This window comes from Papio anubis, chromosome X, assembly GCF_008728515.1.
Source record: "Papio anubis isolate 15944 chromosome X, Panubis1.0, whole genome shotgun sequence".
Classification (NCBI taxonomy): domain Eukaryota; kingdom Metazoa; phylum Chordata; class Mammalia; order Primates; family Cercopithecidae; genus Papio; species Papio anubis.
This window is the reverse complement of record NC_044996.1, coordinates 86,584,536-86,608,216: the sequence shown is the minus strand read 5'-3', so window position 1 is coordinate 86,608,216 and position 23,681 is coordinate 86,584,536. Positions and strand designations below refer to the sequence as shown.

At 50.3% G+C, this 23,681-nt stretch overlaps 1 protein-coding gene across 4 annotated transcripts; it reads right to left on the bottom strand.

Annotated features, from left to right (window-relative positions):
* Positions 1-1,797: 1,797 nt before the first annotated feature.
* Positions 1,798-23,540, bottom strand: LAS1L (LAS1 like ribosome biogenesis factor). Of its 4 annotated transcripts, none has more exons than XM_021932765.2 (14): positions 23,438-23,540; positions 22,324-22,449; positions 21,274-21,343; positions 20,109-20,190; positions 18,357-18,641; positions 17,974-18,020; positions 17,023-17,132; positions 13,839-13,924; positions 13,438-13,488; positions 12,930-13,136; positions 12,434-12,581; positions 6,854-7,341; positions 4,039-4,189; positions 1,798-2,117 (listed from the first exon to the last, which is right to left on the bottom strand). In XM_021932765.2, exons 2-14 carry the CDS (start codon positions 22,335-22,337, stop codon positions 1,991-1,993), a joined length of 1,866 nt encoding a protein of 621 aa, XP_021788457.1. In that variant the 5' UTR covers positions 22,338-22,449; positions 23,438-23,540; the 3' UTR covers positions 1,798-1,990. The 4 variants fall into 4 exon arrangements, with proteins under 4 accessions (XP_021788457.1, XP_009195993.1, XP_003917857.1 ...); XM_009197729.4 differs by having other exon boundaries at positions 4,039-4,186; positions 23,200-23,531; XM_003917808.5 differs by having other exon boundaries at positions 23,200-23,530.
* Positions 23,541-23,681: the final 141 nt, after the last annotated feature.

Sequence of the window (23,681 nt, the reverse complement as noted above, 5' to 3'; positions counted from 1 at the left end):
CATGGCAAAACCCCATCTCTACTAAAAATACAAAAAACAATTCGCCGGCCTTGGTGACGGGCACCTGTAATCCCAGCTACTTGGGAGGCTGAGGCAGGAGAATCACTTGAACCCGGGAGGCAGAGATTGCAGTGAGCCGAGATCGTGCCATTGCACTCTAGTCTGGGCGACAGAGTGAGGCTGTCTCAAAACAAAACAAAAACAAAAACAAAAACATCTTTCCAAAGAAATCTTATATATGATTCCAGTACATAAGAATCTGGTGAAGTGCTGGATGGGAACCCAGAGCTTGTGGCACCTATCTCCCCACAGAGCAGGCACTGGAGTACCTCCTGAAGTACACAACTGCAAATCCCTTCACTAGATGGAGCCTACATGTTTTTTTTTTTTTTTTAATTGAGACGGAGTCTCGCTCTGTCCCCCAGGCTGGAGTGCAGTGGCGCGATCTTGGCTCACTGCAAGCTCCGCCTCCTGGGTTCATGCCATTCTTGTCTCAGCCTCCCGAGTAGCTAGGACTATAGGCGCCCGCCACCATGCCCGGCTACTTTTTTTGTATTTTTAGTAGAGACAGGGTTTCACCGTGTTCGCCAGGATGGTCTCGATCTCCTGACCTCGTGATCCGCCCGCCTTGGCCTCCCAAAGTGCTGGGATTACAGGCGTGAGCCACTGTGTCCAGCTGCCTATATGTTCTTTGAGAACGCTTCCAGCTCTGACATTCCAAGATGCCAACAGACTTCTAGCATTTGCCATCATGACGGGACAGGGGAGAGTTGGAAGGAAACTGATGCTGCACAAGACTGCTTTGCCCATGCCTATTGCTTGGATCATACACAGGAAAGATCTTAACACTGCTGGGCTGTTGGACTAATGGACCCCTTTGACAACTTGATAAAATCTGTGGACCAGCCCCTTAGAAAAATGATTATACACATACCCACAATGATACTCAGTATATCCTTTGAAGTGTTGTAGACACTCTAGGGGTCCTAAATCCAAGTTAAAACTCTTGTCCGGGCTCTGGCACAGCACTTTTACCAAATTCCTCTTTGGCATTTTCTTAGTATAAGCCCTCTCCATCATTTCTTGGTGTGGCCATTTACAGAAATCCCTTAAGGCACCTAGCAGAATCATCAGGTTATCATTTGGTGACTCTGTCCTTCCTCACCACGCTGAAGGCTCTAAGAAATGAAAACATGGTTTATTCATCCCTATCTCTTGCTAGCTCAGGGCTGACATGGGGTAGGCACTCTAAGGTGAGGTGAGTTTCTGAGGGGATTTGGTGACCACAGAGAACAGTAGATCAGTCCCTAAGATATTTCTCTTGCTCTAATGCACACCACAAGGAAGCCCACTCTCATCTTTTCTAGGCCAAAAGAGTGCAGAAGTGACAAAGAAAATCTCTCTGGCTTTCAACTGCTGTTTGGTGTATAGTGTGAGCAGGTGTGGAGAATAGCAGGAAGCCTGTTGGGTAGCAGCAAGGCGGCCTGACTCTTCCCACTGTCAGGGAGACTCTAAACAAACCACCTGGCCACTTGCTAGGCTCTGTAGCCAGCAGTGCCTCTGGGGCCTGATGCTTCCAAGTGAGCTAGCCTCATACTACAGCTGAGAACAGAAACGGTTCGAGGAGTCCGGAATAAGATATGGGTGGAGCCTGGTTATGGGAGCAATCAGAGCCAGAGGCCCACAGGGCCTCAGGACCTGGTTCCTGGTCAAGCCTTGTCTGGAGCCTCCACAGTAAAGGGAAAACTATACTGGTCTGCCCCACACCCACCCTCTTCATCTCACAAACACCAAAACTACAGTTGCCTGTTTATTATTTTTCAAAACAAAACAAAAACAAAAGACATTCAAAATTCCCCTGTGGTGGACAACTGAGTTGATGTGGCTGATCCAGGCTGTCTCCCAGGTTGTCTCAGGGAGCATCAGTTGTACTAGGGGGTAGGCTGTTGCCCTGGCAGGGCTAGATGAACACTTGCACCAGGGATGGCCATCAGAAGAGCTGCAGGCCAGTTTTGAGCCCATGCAGCTGCCCCTGGCTCCAGAGAAGGCCCTCGAAGTTGCTGCTGCTGCTGTTGCTGCAGTTGCCACTGCCGACACCACAGCTCAGGCCCAAGGTGCTGAGGAAAGAGTGGGAGGTCAGTCAGGGAAGGAGGCAGCTTTAGGCTCTGGAGGGGCCAAGTGTGCTTGACATGTGTGTATCTGTGGGATGGGCCCACTCTCCTGTCTGGCTTTACAAAGAGGCTGGAGCAAATCCTAGAAACGACTTCATGTGGGCCCCAGGGGTGGCTTGGCCCTCTCCTCAGTTGAGGAAAGGAGGGAAGGAGGCAAGGAGCTTTTCAAATGAAGCTTTATGCAGAGTCCTAGTAGATAAACCAGATTAAAGTAGAGCTGTTTGGGTTGAGGCAGGGGAGGGGGCCCCACACCACCTGACTCCCAAGACATTGAAAGTAGCTGCCTTAACAGGGCCACCTTTCAAGGCCTTAGAGCTTGGGGGCCAGGGCACTCCAGGCTGGCTCCCTCCCACACCCAATAGCTGGTTAAGGGGTCCACGGCCAGGCTTGGGCTGTAAGACAAGGCCCACAATTGCAAGATTGCTTTAGGGAGGGTGGCTCTGCCCTCCTTCTCCCTGGCCCTGCTCATAACACTCTTGCTTCCCCTGCTTCCCGAAGGTCAAGGTCCTTCCAGCTGGGTGAGGGTGACAGCTGAGAGCAAAGCCATCATCCTACCCTCAGGCAGATCCATGGTTACACTACTGCAGCTGAAAAAACCCTTATAGATGATCTAGTCCCACCACCTCCCATCACCCACAATCTTACAGACAAGTTAACTGAGGCCCAGAGATGGGAATGGACTTGCCCAAGGCCACATAGCCAAGTCAGGGGTGGAGCTGAGACAAGGAGCAGGGATGGGCATGCCCCTCCACAGCAGAGGAAACCTCCTGACTACAGTTGGTGTGGGAGCTGGGCTGAATCAGCTTCCTTCTTGACTGAACAGCTCCAGCTGCCCACACTTCACCCTTGATATCCATGGTACTCAATAAGCCATCCTTACCCAGGTCCAGGCTGGGTGGGAAGGACGGGTAAGGGCACCTCTGTCTCAGACATGTGAATCCCACTCCCAACTACAGATCTCCTGGCTTCCCCAGCTGCCGCCTCTCCTCTCCAAGAGGCCTGCTGGCCCTGGCCCATGGCCTTGGACAGAGTCCATGGCATTGCCTTGGGTCTGGTCTGCTTCTGGGGCCCCTGGATTCTATAGCCCTCTCCCAGAATGTCCAGATGAAGAGGGGTTCATCTCCCAGGGAGTGGGCAGGCAGCAAAGGGAAAGACTCAGTTTCAGGGCCCTGCAGGGGTTCCTCTCTAGTACTCACAGGATTCCCCTGGTCAGAATGGCCCAGCATTCTGGAATGTATAGGTCCTTTGGATGGGCTCCTTTGTGTTACCAGCATAGCCCCTCAGCAAGGGCTGCTTGGTTCCTGGCTCCCTGGTGACCCAAGGGCTCCCACGCCTGTGATTCAGAGGCGAGTTTCGAGGGACAGCATGAAGCCCTGTGCAGGCCTTGCTACCAAGGTGCCTGGACAGTGTGGGGAGGCCTACTGACTACTCTGTGCACATTTGGACAAATCCCTTCCCCTTTCTGGGCCTTAGTTTTCTCCTCAGGAACATGAAAAAGCTGGATGAGAGCATCTATTCTTGACCTTTTAGGAGTGGTGGACCAGTTAAGAGAATCTGCCGAAAGCTATGGACCCTACTCCTCCCAAAATGTGTGCACAGACACACACACACACGTCCATCCATAAGCACAAACTGAATGCAATCTGAGAGGGATGCTAAGCCCAGCTTGTGTGGCTACTTCACTGGCTCCCCACACTAGGGACAGGGAGAGCTGGCAAGGGCCCAGCCAGGGACTGGGGCTTACACTTCACTCATTTAGGCCCTGACTGGGGACAGCTACCTCCCCCACCCACCTCACCTTGTCTTCTCTCCCTCCCACAGGTGGCAGAGAAAGGGGGTGAGAAATCCTGTTGCCATGGGCACTCACTCAGTCTTGCATGTTGAGGGTTCCAGCCGCTGCTCTAGCACAGGCTGGTCCAAAAGATACATGGTGTCATAATTCTCCAGCATGAGCTCTGCTGGGTCCTCGGTCTGACCTGGCATTCGGCCTAGGGGAAATGTGTCCCATCGCACGTCTTCTGTGGAGCAAAGGGAAGTGGCAAGACTGGGCTGATGAGCTGGTTCTCCGACTGGTGTACAGGCCTGCTCACCTTGTCCATCCACCCACCCCACTTAGCACGGGTGGGCTCTCTCAGGATCTCCAGCTTCACTGCTCTCGGTATCACTTCTCATGAGCCCCTCTCCACCAGAGTGCTTCACCACACATTCTTTATGGTCCTTCTTCCCCTCTATTTGTTTACATATACAAGTATACAACTACAGACATTTTTGTCCCTCTTTGCTCTTTTCCTACTTCCCCAGGCATGTTCCCACACAGACACAAACAACAACTTCAGACCTGGCTGTATCACTGCTTCAACTTCTCATCCTCACCCCTATTTCCCTGTCTGCAGACACATACATAGGGACACATCATGGAGGGTCTGGATGTCCCAGAATTCCCAAAGCACCTCCCCCGCAAACCCCAAATCCACCAGTACCTCAGAGTATCTGAATGACCTAGATTTCCTACAAATCTACACACACACTCCCCTGCCTGTTTGAATACCACATATTTTCTTAATGCAGAGATACACACACACCCCCATGCCCATCTCAGGGTGGACTCCCTGAGATAATATGTTCCCCTGCCCCCTGCAGTTCTTGCCCCAAGATGCACAAGGTACACCCCTTTTCTGGGGAAGGGCTGTCTCACTACATATCCCACCTCTCACAGCCCCCCAAGTATGTATACAGAAGCACACATACATAAGCCCTTCACTCAGTGACTGTCTGTTCACTCCCTGCCTCCCACAAACCTCATTCATTGGCATACAACCAGGAATCTTCCTGTCCCTACCTCCCCACACATGTGTACACACAGAAGGAGCAATGGCAAAGGAGAGAGGGAAAGAGTTAACGTTCTAGACTTTCCACATTCACAACTCACATCCCCCCACATACAGATGCTCCACTTTAGAATGGGGATGCCGGGCATCCCCCATCCCACTCTGTCCTATCACTGAGACACCTACCACACAGTATTATATTAAATGTCCCTCCCCATCCTTCCACAAATGCATTCAGTGTTTTCAAATGAAGCCTTCGCTAGTGCATTCCACGTAGTTTCCATTTCTGGCCTTCTGCATCTCCCTGGTACTCAAAGAATTCTCCCTGTCATAATGCCCCTGGCATTCTATGTGTCAACCCTGGACCAACTTTTTATGTAACCCAGAGCTCCTCAGGAAGGACTGTTCCTCTACTTGTCCATCCCCCTCCCCTGGCTCTCTTACTGGAAGTTGTGCCTGTCTTAATGTCCTGCATTACTCCATGATACAGAGACACCTTCGTGCACAGGGACCACTACCCACATAGGCTCTGTCACTGACCCAATCATCTATCATCACTAATATCCCCAATGCTGTCTACATCACTGCCCCTGCTTCTTTATCCTGATACCCTTGTACATGTCCCCAGTGATGGTGTGAACATACAGGCCACCTCTGGATGGCTATATCTCATTGCCTGTTCCCACTACCCCTCCATAGATGCCAACCTCAATGCTGTCACTTTTCTCTCACAGACACCTATTAGCCCTCATGGATTTCAGCAACCCTGCCTCCTTTTCACAAAGCTGTACGACAGCCTGCTTGGCCATGACTTCTTTAACTGCCCCTACTTTTCCCTTTTTCCTACACACACACACACACACACACACACACACACACAATTCTGCTTATGCCAATGCCCCTCCCTTTCAATATTTACAAAGATCCCCCAACACAGCCCTCCTTGCCCTAAGTTATTTGTCACTGGGCCATGGTTTGGCCAGCAGGTACAGGCACACGCCCATATACACACACAGAGAGACAGATTTTATGTTTTATGTTCCAGCCCTTCCACCCTGTCCATACAAGGGCAAACAAAGGCCATAGTATCTTTCTCTATAAACTCATTCACTGCCTCCCCTCTCACTTTCTGCCACTGCCCACCCCACACCACACAGGCCCAGCTGTTCTCCCTCCCTCCCCAGGCTTCAGCACACAGACTCCACGCTGTTCTGTCATTCCTTCCGGGTCTTCCAGCCTCCGAGGTTCCTGTTCATTAACCTAAGCAAGGGTACTCAAAAGGAAGAACAGATCCCTATCACTAACCCTCCCTGCAGCCTCTTCCTGGCTTCAGTCTCACTAATTTGTGTGCTCACCTAAAAATCACAGCATTCCTTATTCTCTCTTGTGATTTCACTTCCTGTTTCTCTGACTTAATGCCCTAGGTTCCTTCTTTCTAATACACACAGCAAAATCTTGTCTCATGACCAGCCAGCCTCGAGGCACACACACACATACACAGAAAGCACTGTCTCACTGCAAGTGAAAAACACGTGCAGAACCATATACATACACACTCCCTACTTTTTGCTATCTTCTGCCTCTATGTTACTGCCCAGGGCTCACACCCATGTCATCCTCTCAGAATGTGCTCTTTATATGAGGTAGCCAGCAGCCTGACAGTGGTCCCTGGCACTCATAGGCTCCATCCTAAGAGGCGGGAGAAGCCACCTGTCATCTATGCACCAGGCTGCCTCCAGGCTTGCCTCACATTGGCTACCTCCTGCTACTTTCCATCTCTTCCTAGGGTAGAAGGAAGCCTCAAGAGCCAGCCAAAGAGAAAAGAAGTTCATGTGGGGACAAAGTAGTTCTTACCTGAGCTAACCTGCCATGCAGAGCCCTGCAAAGCTCCTCTTTTCTGGGCCAGAAGCCTAGCATTCTCGGCAGTGGGGGACTCTTGCCCTGTAGAGAAAGGCCCCACCTCCATTCTGTCTTCCTCTTCATCATCTTCATCATCGTCTTCATCATCTTCATCCTCCTCTTCCTCCACTTGGTCATTTTCTTCCTCCTCCTCTACCTGGTCTGGCAAGACCTCGTTCTCCTCCTTCTCCTCTTCCTTGACATCATTAACATTGCCCTGCTCCTCCTGCTGCTGGGCCTTTGCTTCAGACCCGAAGCTGGAGCTGGCTGGTTTGATGCTCCAATACAGGCTGTCTAGTGTATATGGAGACTTCCCAATGGGGGAGGCCTCAGAGCCCTCCTGCACCAGGCTGTTTTCTCCACTCTGGGTATAAATGGAACAGATGCGCAGCAGCTTCTCCTGCTCCTCGTCTGGCAGGCCCTGCCCCATGGCTTTGAAGATGCTGAGCAAAGGGAGGGATGGGGTAGGAAAGATTCAAAATCCCAAGCCACTTCATACCCCAACACTCCAGGGTTTGAACTTGGTCTCTGAACTTCCAGACCTGCCTCTGAAAGGCAGTGTAGTAGAGCAGACAGAACATAGAAACAACAGGACCATGGACCCCGAACAAGCTCTGTGGTTCATCTCTGTGCCTCACTTCCATTCTCAGGTAAAATGAGGACAATAATGATACCTAATGTATAGGATTGTTGGGAGGAGTAAATAAGAAAGCTCACATAGAATGCCTGGCACAGTGCCTGGCACATAGTGGGCATGCAATAAATGATAGCTATTAGTCTGCACTTAAAAGCTACATAAATACACAAAACAGCCAACAGGCCTGCAGGGCTGGAAATGAGCAGATCCCTCTCTTCTCTGGCCTAGCTGAGCAACCTGTCTTGAGCTCCAAGGATATGCCTGGAAGTGTTCTGGGCTCCTTCTGCGTGGAACACAAACTGTGATCCCTTTATGGGAGCAGCTACAGCCCAGCCTGGAATGGAGGAAAAGAAAAAAAAAGCAGCGGCTGACAAGACAAAGCAGGATGTGGGAGGGAGGCCAGATGAGCACTGCAAACCTACTGCAGGCACTGCGGGGCTGAGGGAGACAGAGAGCACGAGGAGGGCAGGAAAGACCAAGGGAGGGCTTTCGTGCAGGAGGTAGGGCCCGGGAAGCCCAGAGACAAGAGCAAGCACATGGTGCTGCTGCGTGCAGTGAGTAGCCCAGCTAGAGGGCACGGCCTGTGCTGAGGAGCCGTGGGAGGAAGAGAGGGCTGGGAAGTTATGTGTGTGCATTGGTGTGTGTGTGAGGGGTCACTTGCCAATTCTGAGTACACATGAAGGCCATGTTTCTGAAGATCACCATGGTGACCATGTGGAAGCTGGCCTGGACAGGCAGCCTGGAGGCAGGGAGACCAGGGAGGAGCCTGTTCCGACAGTTGAGGCCAGAGTCGGGGAGGGCTGACCTGGGGCACTGGCAGTGGAGATGGGATGGAGTGAAGCTGTGAAGGATACACAGACAGACAGAGAGCAGGGCTTGGTGACTGATGGCAGGGGTCAGGCAGAGTTAAAGATGATGACACTGTGCACACAAAAGACGGCGCCAACAGCAAAACCACCAACGGATACAGAGCTGCTGGGAAGGGGAGCTCGAGGTGAGAAAAGGGTGAGTACCCCTCACAGAGCCTCTCATAGAACCTGGTACCTAACGGGCACCCGGTCACAAATGGATGCGGATGGTTCACAGACGGGCCATGAGCTCAGCAGGCTGTTTTCTCTCTGGGCACATGCAGACTGGTCACATATGCAGGGTGACTGGTCAGTGGGGGCAGGGCTGGGGGGCTGATGACTTGACTGGGAGATCCTGTCTATGGAGCCAATTTCATATTCCAAGGGGATAGTAGTTCAAATTAAATTGATATTGGCTGGCTGGGGAAAGTGCTTGAAAAGCTTCCAGCCCTATCAGATGAAAAGCCAGAGAGAAACTTTGTCCTCTCATGGTGTCCATTAGTGTGATTAATAACAAATATTCCCAGACACTTGATACTGGCAAAACGCCTCATCAGCCTGCTTATGATTACCCACCTGCTATCTTGAGCCATTAGTCTGACCACTAAGGTGCAGGGGTGATGCGAATCTTAAAATACACCCCCTTCCTCGAGTATGTCTGGTCATAGCTCAGGACTGAGAAGGTCACAGAATTCAGGCTGATGGAATGAAGGTGGACTTTGGGCTCACACCACCTGGGCCAAGATCCCTGTCCCACCATCAACAAATGTGTGGCTATTAGGTAAGTCCCATCACTCCTTAGAGCCTCAATGTCTTATCTGTCAAATAGATTATAATACATAATACTTCCACCTCCCAAGACTGCTGTGTCAAAGTAAATGAAATTAACCTCTACAAAAAAACACAGCACCATGCCTGACACTTAATTTCCAATAGTATCTTTTATTTTTTCTCTGGGGTAAACAAAAGCCAAGTTCTGTGTTTAACAGATGCTTTCTGCAATAATACAATCTAGTGGAGTATTACAGAAGAGCATGGGACTAACGACAGGCTATCTGGATTCTGGCCCCAGCTCTGACTTGCAGCATAATACCTGGGCAAACACCCTCTGTTCCCCACTCTGTGTAATGGGGTGATTAGGACTAGATTCACTGCTTATCTGGGAAAGGCAGGATCTGTGCACAAGAAATCGTACCCAAGTGAGCCGCTGTTACTGCTGGCATGTCTCGCATCCCTCTGGTATGCTTGGGTTGGGAGAAGATCTCTGTGGTCCAGACTTCTCCAAGACCAGCAGCTTCCACTCTGCAGGCACTTAGGATTGGAAAGTACCTTGAAGGCCACCTATCCAAACCTCTCCATGCTGCTCTTGTCATTCCCTCCCTCCCATTACATACACATGCCATGTTCCTTCTGGACTTTGAAACTTGCTTTATTCTTTCTCCTGCTTGAATTGTTCAAATGCCTCCTCTCGAAACTCTGACTCATCCAGGCCCTTTTGGTTCTCCTCCCAATTTCCCACCCATCCACATCACTTCTAGTCTGGAGCACACATCTGGCAATGTGGCTGTTCAGTCCCAATTTCTGGAAGTCTTGCCTTGACTGACTTTGTCTACAAAGCCACTTTTAAAATCTTACAAATACCTCTGTGTCCCAAATGTCATCAGGGTTAAAGAGACTTTTGGACTCAATAGGGGGATCAGGGACTAAGAGGGTCTTGGCATCCAGACTCCCACTTCATTCATTCCCCAGGCACTGGGTCAGCTCCCACCAAGGACAGCACTGCTAGGAATGAGAGAGCAGAGCATGGTTCAATTCAACAACATTTACTGAGGCCTGTTTGGTGCCTAGACTTGTGTGGTGTGCTGGGGCACAGACAGCTGATGTAGAGTCCTTGCCCTTGAAAAGCTTAGTCTGATAGAGGGAAGGAGACACTAGGGGAAGTAGACACGGCAACACAAAACCTCAGATTTGGGAAGTATTCGAGAGTCAACAGGACAGGGTAGATGGTGCCGCCACCAAGTGAGATAGGGAACAGAGGAGGAAGACCACTTTAGAGTTGAGATGGGGACTAAGACGACCAATTCTCTTTTGGTCACAGTAAGGTGCCTGTGGGCCATCCAAGGGGAGATGTCTCACATGCAGTCGAGTACAGGAGGCTGAATCTTGGGGGAAGGGCCAGAGCTAGACAGATTTGGGTCTCAGCACTTTATAGGAACTAGTAATAAGCACAGGCATTTTTCAAGGAGGGGGTGGTAAACAGCATCAATGCAGCAGACACAGAGACTGACAAGGGCCCACTGATTTGGTAACTAGGAGGTCAAAGCAACTCTGGGGGTGAATATCAAATTGCAGCAGGTTGAGGAGTAAGAGGTAGTGAGGAAATGGAAAGTGTTGAGTGTAGACTACTCTTTTGAGATGTTTTGATGGGAAGGGTGGGAATGATAAGCTGATGATAACCCAACAGAGGGATGCAGGGTCAAAGGAGATTTTGCTTGTGTTGCTGTTACTGTTGTTTTGTTTAAGATGAGAAAAGCTCAGGCACGTTCCTAGGTTGAAGAGCAAGAGCCAGCAGAGCAAGGTAGAGGCTGGGGTGAGGCCCCAGCGATGCTGGCAGAGGTGGCTCCAGAGCACAGGTGGAGGAGCAGGCTTTGAGGTGGGGCAAGGCCACCTCATCCTGAGACTGGCGAGAAGGTTGAGTGCAGCCGCAGATCAGTTCACGAGGGCTGGACCTCAGGTCGAGGGGGCCCTGCCGGATGCCTCCATGTGCTCGAGGAAGCTAGGGTGAAATGGGAGAGGGGGAGGGGCTTGAGGTGAGCGGTAAGGGTTTAGAATAGTGAGGAAATGGGAGAGAAAGTGGTCAGAAAACAAGTAAAAGTTCAGACAAGCAGAACTGAGGCCTCGCCCAAGATTAAAAATCATACCTCTGCAGTGGCAGCAATCCGCAGGGCTATGTGGTTTTCTCCAGCAGAGCTCAGCTACCCGGGCTGAGGAGCAGGGGAAGCAGAATGGGGAGGATCAATTATAGCTCAGGGGTTTGCAAGTCAGATATGGCCAAAGGATGGGCAAAGCTGAAGGTGCTGATGATGAGTGGCCGAACTGAGCAACCACAGACAGGATAGAGGGGAAGCAAGGTCAAGGGATGCAGGAAATGGAGGGATGGAGATCTGGATGCAGGCAAAGAGCAAATGTCATGGGATGCAAGGGTGAGAACTAGAAGGACGAGAAGTGGTGGTCACCGAGTGGGATGCTGGGATGTCAGCTTTCAGAGGTGGAACAGCTCCGAATGATGGAAATGGGTTGCTGAGTGTAGTGGAGAATGAAAGTCACTGGAGTTGAGGAGCTGCAGAGTGTCAGATGAGTCATCCAAATGAAACAGATATTGCTCAAGAAAGCAAGAAGGAAATCAGGTGCTAAAGGCTTCCATGATTATGAGGGAAGTGGCTCAGGGTCAGGAAATGACAGAGAAAAGGAAAGGGAGACAACCACAGGTATTTACCAGTGCAATATTCAGTTTGACCATAGAACCCAGGGTGGATGGGGTAAAGGAGACTCACAGGAGGTATGGCTACCATGGTAAGTTGGGCCAGAATCAGAAAGATCTTTGAATGTCAGGCTAAGAAGCCTAGACTTAACAGGAAGGCAATAGGGAGCAACTGAAGGTTGCTAAGCAACTATCAGAGGTATACTTTGGAAAGATAATAGAGGAAACAGCACTGGGCTTGGAGTCAGAAGACCTGGGTTCAATAATAAACAGCAGCTACCATTTATTGTGCACTTACTCTGTGCAGGCCACTGTGCTAAGCACTCTAGGGGGATTGTCTTATCCATTCCCACACTGGACTCAGTTCAGTCAAGTCTTAAGCTGTATGATCTTAGGTAAGAAAACCCTACCCCTCCCCTCTCTGGACTCAGTTGTCCCATCTGTCAGTGGTAGTGAGACTGGGCTAGATTGTCCCCAAAGGGCCCTTCTAACTCAGTCATTCTAGGGCAGTGTAGCCCCGAGGCTTGAAGCGCCTCACCCTCTTACCGGATGGAATTCAAGAGACTTACATCCGAAGGAGTTGGGGGCTGGCCCAGCAAGGTGAGCCCAAGCAGGACTCAACCATCCGGGGCCAGTCAAGGGAGGCGGAGCAGTTGAACAGCCTCCAGCCCCTTCTTGCTTCCCACTGGCCTGCAGAAAATCGGCGAGCATTCCGTCCTGAGAGAGAAGAGAGGATCTAAGGAGAAGGAAGCAGTGAGCCCCCCACCCAACATTTCACCTCAGAAAGTTTGGCTCTGTCCCTCCCCATCCCCCCAGACTCCCCACCTATACCTCCCAACTGCTCAAAGAATTCAGGGCACTTTGCCCCAGCCCAGTTTAGTTGGCTCTGAGAAGAAAAGGAAAAGGGAGATTTGTCCACTGCTTCCGCGGGGCCCTCTTGGGCAAACCTAAACCTTTAACACGGGAGGTGTTTGCCTGGTGCTTCTTAGCAGAGAGCTGAGGACAGCGGCAGAGGCTCCTGCCTGGGCTGCCTTAGGCCCTAGGGCTAGGGCTAGTCTCCCTCACCAGTCTTGGTGTTGGCCACGATCAGTTCAACGGTCCATCTGAGGATGTAGGTAGGCCGGATCCCGCTGATCCCCAAGGCTGGCAGTTCAGAGAGCATCCTCTCCAATAGGGCCTGCGTGAAGTTCTGGGAGTGCAGGCCCCTGAGCAGGGGCTGCCAGAACTGAGAGAACGGCTTTGGCACCAGGACGTCATTCAAGTCCACGTTTTCTGGTTTGTAAGGGACACCCATTTGAGGGGGCAATAGGAGGGAGAGAGCAGGAGAGCACGAAAGAGAGAGCAAGAGACAGCAAGAGAAAGGAAGTGAGAGTGAGAGCAAGAGAATGTGTGCGCGCGCATGAGCCAAGCCCCCCACCAACAACAGAGTTGCCACCGCAGAACAAAGGAAAGAGGAGAGCAGAACAGTGGGGAGAGAGAAACCAGTTAGTATCTGGCAACCAACAACTGACTCAAAATAAAGTATAAACAAAACAGAGATCTGGTTCTAGCTTCAGCTTTGTCAATAACTCACTGTGTGACTTTGGGTCAGTACCTTCCCCTCTCTGGACCTCAGTCTGACCATCTGTAACATGAGGATGTTGGACTAGATGACCTCACAAGGCCCCTCCAATTCTGCTGTTCTAGCTCTCTAGCTAGCAGCTAAATCACAATGAACATGGCACAATAATGTCATTAAGACTCCCCGACCCCACCCCATCCCACCCCACCCCATTCCAGACCACTTAAGGACAGCCCCACAACTGTCAGTGGGGCTACCTGTTCTGCTCAGCCAGAAAGGCTGAGGGAATTTCAGAGACCGCGGAATGGCAGGAAACAGCCTTCACACCCCAACCCAGGGCCCCCCAGCCCATCCCAGGTGTTCCCACCCAAGAATCAGAACCCTAAGGGTGCAGTGAGCCCCCAGAACCCTACCTTCATACTCTATCTGCAAAGCTGCCAACTGTTCAAATGTGGGGACAAGGAAGCCATCATCCAGAAAAGCATCCAGCACAGCCTCCCTGGAACAAGAGGACACTAATTTAGCAAAGTGATGCTGGCAGAAGACCCTCTCCTACTCCTCCACCTACCTCCAAAGCAGTTAATGCCTTTGGCTCAAGTGGCTGAAGCAGTATAGGGAGAGGGGTGGTGGGTGGGTAGGAGTGGGGAGGAAGGGAGTTGACAATTGGATCTTAGGCTTCAGCCTCCTCGGGCAGGGGCTGGTTAGAGGCTGGGATCAGTGGGTTTTGAACAAGTGCTTACCAAGCACTAATGCTGATCTATGGCCCATAATGAGGGCAGTAGTGTCTGAATACACTTCAACACACAGACAGGAAAAAGTTCCACATCCACAGAGGAAGGAATTAAATGCCTGGGATCATGGGGTCAAGGGCTTTTAGACTCAGTTCTTGCAGTCTGTTTCTCTTAACCACTCCCCAGTACCCTACCCCTTCTCTTCTCCCTGGCTACCTTCTTTTAGATCCTAGAAGTAGAAACCTTGGGGACCCAACTGCTAGACCAAATATGGTCCACAGGCCTTATTACTAGGGGTTCTAAAAACCCAGAACAAAGTTAGAGGGGTTGCAGGAATAGGCTATAGAGGTAAATCACCCATCTCTATCTATTAACCCATTTATGCCTAGTGTTCCATTATTGGAACCGCCAGCATAAATGGGTTAACAGCTCAAACCTACACCAGCAACAGCAAGCTGATTCCTCCAGAGTTAGTGGCTTCCCAAGAGGCTCTCTGCTACAGTTTGGATGTTTGTCCCTTCCAAATCTTATGTTGAAATTTGATCCCCAATGTTGACCTTGGTGCCTGTAGAAGGAGTGTGGGTCACTGGGTCGGATCCCTCATGAATGACTTGGTGCTGTTCCCACAGTATCAAGTTCTTGTTCTATTAGTTTCCGCAAGAGCTGGTTGTTAAAAAAGAGCCTGACATCTCCCCCTCCACCTTGCCATCTGATCTCTGCAAAGTGGGCTCCCCTTTGCCTTCTGCCATGAGTGGAAGAAGCAGCCTGAGGCTCTCACCAGAAGCAAATGCTGGCACCATGCTTCTCGTACAGGATACAGAAGCATGATATAAACAAACCTCTTTTCTTCATAAATTACCCAGCCTCAGGTATTCCTTTATAGCAACACTAAACAGATACAGACATTCTCCTAGCTGACCAAGCCTAGACGTGGAAAAAAGAGCTCCCAAGGTGTCCTAATGCCTGGAAAATTGACATACTTAGATCCCTCCCTCCAGCATTACCAGGCAGACACTACTGTGTTAGGGGCATAGTTTTCCCAGCTGCTAATGAAGCCACCGCCAACTCTTTTGCTGAAAGGTAGAGCCAAGAAACCTAGGCTGGGCAAACACTGATAAAATACTTTTGAAACTAGTATCCTGGACATGAATAGAAGACTCCAGGGGCAATCCCAGCCTACACTGTAGTTTTCACCCAGGGTTAATCTGCCACCTACACCACCTACCTACACTCTCCAACTTCTCTCTAGCTGAGGTTTAGCACTGCCTCCACAGGTTCTTAGAGGAAAGTCCCCCAAAGCCCTTCCAGCTGAATTTAGGTAGAAAGCCCCCAAGAGCTAGGGAGGAAAGAAGAATGGGCAGACATACTATGTGCCTGCTCTGGACTGAGCTGAGCACTTTGTTTTGGAAAAAAAAGGCTCACAGCCATACTTGAGAGACAAGGAACTTAGTCTCTAGGAGCCAGACCCTGAGAAGGTCCTGCCTCTATTCCCCTAATCATGACTATCCAAGGGATGCTAATACACTCCAATGGCAGTTCAAAAGAAAACACCAGGCTGGGCGTGATGGCTCACATCTATAATCCCAGCACTTTAGGAGGCCAAGGCAGGCGGATCACCTGAGGTCAGGAGTTCCAGACCAGTCTGGCCAACATGGCAAAACCCCATCTCTACTAAAAATACAAAAATTAGCTGGGCGTGGTGGTGCTTGCCTGTAGTCCCAGCTTCTTGGGAGGCTGAGGCAGGAGAATCCCTTGAACTCGGGAGGTGGAGGGTGCAGTGAGCCGAGATCGTGCCACTGCACTGCAGCATGGGCAACAGCGAAACTCCGTCTCAAAAAAAAAAAAAAAAAAAAAAAAAAAAAAGACAAGACAAGACCAGGCCGGCTGCAGTGGCTTACACCTGTGATCCCAGCACTTTGGGAGGCCAAGGCAGGAAAATCTCTTGAATCCCCAAACTTGAAACCAGTCTGGGCAACATGGTGAGACCCCACCTTTACAAAAAATTAAAAAATTAGCCAGACATGGTAGTGCATGCCTGTTGGTCCCAGCTACTTAGGAGGCTGAGGTGGGAGGATCTCTTGAGCCTGTGAGGTTGAGGCTGTGGTTAACTATGTTCGCACCAATGCACTCCAGCCTGAGTGACAGAGCATGACTCTATCATAAAAAAAGAGAAAAGGTCAGGCTCAGTGGCTCATGCCTGTAATCCCAGCACTTTCAGAGGTCCAGACAGGCAGGTCATTTGAGGCCAGGAGTTCGAGACCAGCCTGGCCAACATGGTGAAACCCTGTCTCCACTGAAAATACAAAAACTAGCCAGGCGTGGTGGCTCACATCTGTAGTCCCAGCTACTCTGGTGGCTGAGGCATGAGAATCACTTGAACCCAAGAGGTGGAGGCTGCAGTGAGCCAAGACTGCACCACTGCACTCCAGCCTGGGTTAACAGAGAAAGATACTGTCTCAAAAAAAAAAAAAAAAAAAAAAGACAAGACTAGCAACACCTACCATATTATCTTTACCTCAAACTTAGACAAGGGCTAGGCAGTGAGGTGGTAATTATCAAGGGATTTTCCTAGTTGTCAAGAGCTCCACATGCCACCCGACAGACAGGAAAGCAGCTGGCCAGGAGATGGATGACAGTGGGCATTCCTGCCTCTGGCCATTCTAGTATAGGCAACCCCCACCTGGAAGCTGGCAGGGTCGAGGGCAAACAGTTCTGCCAAATGTAGGGTCACTGTGGAGGGGATCAGGATTATCCCTGGGATTCTGTGCAGCAGAGATTGGCAAGCTAGGATAGGGAAACCAATTTCAATGAGGCTGCTACCCTCTATCCTAGAGAATACGCAGCTCCCAGTTACCTAGTTACACACCTGTTCTCGCATGTAACGCCCTTGAGCTCTGCCAGGACACATTCTACACGTGGGGACGGGTTATTCCACGCCTTAATGGCCTTAGGTAAATACCTAAATTTCTCCAGCACCTGCCAGTAAAGAGGGTCCCATCAGAAGGCTGGTTCAGCCAAGCAACCCACCTCCACCCCTCCAGGATCCCTTCCCATAGGACCTCTCAGCACTGCCCTGCAGGGGACAGGGCAGGGCATGCAAGGGTGGGCCCATAACTTCCCTATTGGCCTTGCAACTAAAAATAGCCTGACTCTCAAATGCGAGACTTTCTCCTCTTTCTCTCTCCCTCCCTCCTCCAACTGAATTTCCTGTGGGCAAATACTGAGATGTTCAATGGGGGAATTTGGCTGGAGATACAGACTCTTAGGCCAAAGGGCCAGGGATAAGGGGAGGCAATGAGTTACAGAAGAAAGGTAACTGGGAGATCCAGGTACTAATCCTGGTTCTATCATTAATTGTATATGTGACTTTGGGCCTGTCCCTTCACTCATCCATGGCTTCAACTTCTTAATCTGTGAAACGGAAGGACTGAACTAAATGGTTTCTGAGTGACCTCCCTAAAAACAGCACCCCTCCAGCTCACCTGATTTAGGGAAGCTCTTGGGCCCATCTACTGGTCAGATGCGGAATTGCAAGGCTGCGCAACTACCCGCTCCCAGTTGTTCCCTACCACCCAGTGGGGCAGATTATCCGCAAACTTCATCATCTGTTCCCTTCCATCGGTGTGGAGGATCAGTCACTTGGACTCTGCTCCTCTTGTGTCCTTCCTAGTTCCCCCCTCTCTCTTTCCGAGTAGTTCCCTCACGCTTTGTCACTTTTCTTTCACATTCCTTCTCAAGACTTGTCTCAGGTAGCTGGCAAGAGGGAAGAAATGGCTGGGGCAGATGAGAGCACATCAAGTCCAGGGCACTTTCTTACCGTAAACTGCTCCTCTTCATATGATACCAGCAGTTCTCGGGCTCTTTCTGAAAACAGAATGGGGAAACAGATAGGACTGCCAGCCCAGACCCCTGTTCCTGATGGGATTCTGAGCCTCTCTCACCTCATTTCTTGAGTTGTAATTGGGGAACTAGAATTCTTTCCCCAACTACTTCACAGGGCTCAAGATGGTTTGTGAAGTGAATGTGACAGCCATTATACTATGGAAACTAGCCAGGAAGATGGTTTGTGACAGTAATTTTTTAAGCTAAGACTCACCACAGCCCCAGAGGAAATGCTGAGCCAGGGAAATAAACAGCATTAACTCTTAAGCCTGAGCCTTCTGGGCTCATGGGCCCCTTTCTGCCCTCCAAAACACCTACCATATAGCTCTTTATGACTCAGGGCCTTTTTGCAATGAGAATCCACCTCTTCGCTGCCTTTGCTGTCTCCATCGGCCTTTACATCTGACTCCGCACTTTTCCCATTATCCTGAGGCTCTGGTTTCTGTTCTGTGATGTCATCAACAACAATGTTCTTATCTTCCTCTTGATCCTCTTCCTCTATCCCTTCCCTGAACTCCTCCAACTCCCAGGTCTCTCTCAGGCTGTTCTCCAGTTGGCGGCACCAATAGGTCTTCTGGAGCCAATCTAGGACAAAGTAGCAGCCTAGAGGAGGGAAGGAAGGCAGTGCCACAGGATCAGGCAGGCAGCTAGCAGGCCTCCAGCCTCATCTTGTGGGCATTATAGGAAGGCCCCAGGAAAAGGCTTGGCTCCAAGTTTCAAATCTCAAATATCCAGAAGCAGCCTCTTTCACTCTGGGTTATCCCCGTTCTTTGCTTTATCCTGCTCACAAGCACCTTTACTAGAAAAAAACTATTATTGGACTTAGAGACGGGATGCCAAAAACAGCAAGTGGCTAGTAAGTGGGAGAAGTAGGAATCAGCCCCATTAGCTAGTTACATGGCGTTGGCCAAGTCTCCCCTTTCCTAGATCTCAGTTTTCCCATCACAAAAGGTGAGGCTAAATCCGGGACTCTTAATCGGGATGGGGTGGATGTCCAAGGAACTCCTGGGTTCATGACACTGCTGATGGCTCATGTCTGGCAACCTCCCCACCTCAACTACGGAGAGGTATGTGAGACTAATGAGGGACTACGTCAGGAACAACATTTAATGGGGGAGTGGCCGGGCACTGTGGTTCACGCCTATAATCCCAGCACTTTGGGAGGCCAAGGTAAGCAGATCACTTGAGGTCAGGAGTTTGAGACCAGCCTGTCCAACATGATGAAGCCCCAACTCTACTAAAATACAGCCCGGTGCAGTGGCTCATGCCTGTAATCCCAGCACTCTGGGAGTCCGAGGCAGGCAGATCATGAGGTCAGGGGTTCAAGACTAGACTGACCAATATGGTGAAACCCCATCTCTACTAAAAATACAAAAAAAAAAAATTAGCCAGGCATGGTGGCGGGTGCCCGTAATCCCAGCTACTCAGGAGGCAGAGGCAGGAGAATCACTTGAACCCAGGAGGTGGAGGTTGCAGTGAACTGAGATTGCGCCACTGCACTCCAGCCTGGGTGACAGAGCGAGATTCTGTCTCAAAAAAAAAAAAAAGTTAATCACGCGTAGTAGCGTGTGCCTATAGACCCAGCTACTCAAGAGGCTGAGGCAGGAGAATCACTTGAACTCGAGAGGTGGAGGTTGCAGTGAGCCAAGGTCGTGCCACTGCACTCCAGCCTGGGCAACAGGGTCAGACTTGTCTCAAAACAAACAAACAAACAAAAACAATTTAAGGGCAGGCAAAAACACCCCTGTAGTCAAGGTATCAAAATATGCCAAGCCATGTTGGAAGCTGAAACAAAAGGAGAAATCAGTAATACTAATCCTGCTTTATTTAACGTTTTGATATTATGTTTATCATGAATTTTTCCACATTAATATGTTATTTATCTTGATTATGGAACTTTTGACTTCTCCCCGCTTTAAATGTTGTGCCCAAGGCGAGGCCTCACTTCTTTCACCCTAGTCCCAGCCTTGGCTCCAGGTGAAGACCCTCCTGCCTATCCCTCTACCCTTAGTGCCACCAAGCCCAGGCCCCTGGGTTTAACTGTAATAGGTATACCCTCTGAGGACTTACCTCTGCGGCAGTCATTTATATGGGGCATTTTCTTGTGGGTCAACTCATGGCGAAGGTCAACAATCCAATCCGGAATGTTTACCTGATTACAGGGGAGGGTGTGAGTATAGAAATTGGAAAATATTAAAGCTGGAAGGGAGCCAGAGATTAATTATCCTGACCACCCTCTGCCCTATTTCACAACTAGAGAAACTGAGGTCCTGAAAGAAGATTCCAATCATAGTGACAGAGCCAAGATCAAAAACCAGCTCTCCTTATTCTTTTTTTACTGCTCTATGGAGGAGGTATTGAAAATTAGAAAAGTGGGCCGGGCACAGTGGCTCATGCCTATAATCCTAGCACTTTGGGAGCCCAGGGCGGGAGGATCACTTGAAGCCAGGAGTTGGAGACCAGCCTGGCCAAAATTGTGAAACCCCGTCTCTACCAAAAATAAATGTAATCCCAGCTACTCGAGTGGCTGAGGCACAAGAATCGCTTGAACCTGGGAGGCGGAGATTGTGGTGAGCCAAGATCACGCCACTGCACTCGAGCTTGGGCAACAGAGCAAAACTCCGTCTCAAAAAAAGAAAAGAAAATCAGAAACAGAAAAGGCACACACCTCCCCTAACCACCAACCACCCTTTTACAACAAAGAAATACCTGTGAATGAGCATTAACAATCACGTTCTCCAGCCTCCCTCCACCGTGTCCTTCTCCCTGAGTATCCTTTACTCCTGTCTCCCTCTTACACCTACTCTGGGAAGTGCTAATGACTGAGAACATGCCTGCCCTCTGGGCCTCTACACACTTCACATACTCACTCAGGGCAAGAATGTCTGAGTTACAGAAGTAGAGACATGGGATGGGAATTCCTGATTTACAAAGTGACTCACAGTGGCTGAGCTGTCTCCTCCTTCTGGCTGTCACCTCTTTCCTGTCCCCACCCAGTGCTACATTTGGGCTCCTCCCAGCAAGTTGGGCAGGCCAAGCCCTCTGAGATACCAGTCATGAGCAAGGGAGCAACTGTGCCTCCTTCAGGCTGGAAGCTGAGGCTCTGGGATTCTTGCAGGGCTTGGCTGGTAGTGATGGGATGAGCTAGTCTGACTGTGTGCCCACATTACCCCATGCCCCATTTGGTGAACCCTCTTGGAGAGAGAATTGAGCAAGTTCACTGAATCATACGCACCTCTTGAGCCAGACACTTGAGGGGGACCTTGGCAAACTTTGTCTTCCTCTCCGAGATAAGATTCACAAACCTGGAGTTGAGGGAAAAATAAGTGGCACAGCCCAAGGAACCATTTTATTCCAAATGCTTTGCTGAGTTACTGAAACCCTGCATTTCCACAACTTTTCCACTGACTGTCCTGTCCTATTCTTACAGTTGGTGTCAGCCAGAGCAGGGACAGTTCCATCCATTACGACATTTAATGAGGGTCTGCCCTATAATGAAGCCATACAGATGAATAAGACACTGCGCTAGCCTTGAACAGTTCGGTCTAGGATAAATAATCATGACATAATGTAATGTATTAGGCTAGAACATAATATGCTATAAATGCTGCAAAGGACTATATCAGATAATGGGGAGCACAGCTAATCAATGGAGAAAATAAGAAGAGAAGGGGAGGATCTCAAGGCAGACAAGGGAAACAATAGATAAACAAAGACTTTGACAGATATGAAAACTCAGTAGCAACCTTTTTTCCAATGTGTATACAGCTAGAACCATTATGAGTCACTTTGTAAGTCAGGAATTCCCAGCCCATGTCTCCACTTCCATAACTCAGCAATCTTTCAGTGTTCATGAGGAGAGAAGGGGAAAAGGGTGGTGCTAGGAATAGACAGGGACAGGGTTGGAAAGTCCACATCAAATCACGGGCAAGGACATCGAGCCATTCAGACAAGTTCCTCTGGGTGAGGAATTCAAAGGTAAGAAAAAATATCAGACCATCAAGTGACCCACAGAGATCACCTGGTCTGAATCCCTTCCTCCACATTCCAAGAGAGAAAGAAAAATGGAAGAGAAGGCTTTCAGGAAAAAGGAAGAAAAAGAGGAATGTGTTGACGAGGGTACCAAAAGCTGTTAAGTCAGGCAATAATCACAGGCTGATCCACACTGAGGTACACGCAGGGTTTTGCTTCAGGTAACACCTGAAGCCAAGTTTTGCTTATCACATGCCTCCCCTGCCTCCAGTCCCCAAAGCCAACCTCCACCCCTACCCCATGCAGGTCTTACCTGACCAATGCCATGCCATAGAGCAGTCTAAGTTCATCAGTGCCCAAGCCACCAGTTACATCCAAGAGCTTACAGCGTATCAGGTCAGCAGTAGAAGCCACTGCCAGAGGGAGTTCGTTGCCTGACCTAAAGGGTCACAGTCCAGCACCATCATAAAGAGCCCTTACACTGGTCTACCCTCCACCTCAGAACCTAGGTTGTTGCAGGCTACACCCATCATATTCTGGTTCAAGAGAGCATGAACAGACACAAAACAAGAAGGTGAGGGAGACAGGGTAATGTCTGTGGGATCCAACAGTATACAGGGCATGAGGGGCTGACTAGGCCGTATACAGAACACCTAACTGGTAGACTGTCAATCAACAGTTGTGTGGACACACCCCTTTCTTTCACCCCCCACCCCCTCAAATCAACTCATTGAGCTAGAGGAGCCCCTTATCCCTTGTTAGTCGGCTCCCAACTCAATCTTACCAACAGGACTGAGGCGCCCCACTCAAACATGGTTTTGCAGGCAAGACCTCCTCCCCATTGAAATCGGAAATCCACCCAAGGGTATTAACCTACTCCTTAAGCCCTGGCTCAGGCCTCACTAGTCCCTCCGGCATCCTCTCCAAGTTGGGAGAAGGTCACTTTTTGGAGGTAATGGGTAAACCTCACAGATACAACAAGAGAATTGTTGAGGCACAACCCCTTACTTTCCATCCACAAACGGGATTAGCGCAAGGATGGCCGCGGCGTTCCCCCAGGCATTTGGGAGAGGGGCAACTTTAGGCGACTTAGGGGAAGACTGGAGAACAGGGCCTTATAGAAACTCGACAAAGGAAGAGGTACAGCGCCACCAGCACGCAGGCAAAAGGGCCGAATCCGCCACCTTACCTGCTCCTCCACACCGTGATGCGGTTAAGCGCGTACCGCTGCAACTTATGGTCGTCACAGAACAGATAAACGGTCACCTGGTCCCACTCGGCCCTGCTGAGCCAGGCGACCACGATGCCGTGGGCCAAGAGTGGCAACGACCCTTTCCCTTTGAAGCACTTTCCGTACCACGCACTCCACACGAGATCCATCCCCTGGGAACCCAAACCTGGCCCGGCCCCGGATTCCCACGACATACTGAGCTCAACACCAGGCTCTGTGCCGCGCCGCTCCGCACAGCCTTCAGCTCAACGTGCTACCCTCACTCCGAACCGCCACCGCAACAGCAGCCAATAGGAGAGCGTGACCCCATACGCAAGCCCGCCTTCCAACGTCAGCATGGCCAATCGGAATATGAGAGTTGGGCGCCGACCTAATGACATGCGGGGTTAAAAACTCGCCGGCCGGAAGTGTTCTTTTCACAAACCAAACCCTCCAGGTGC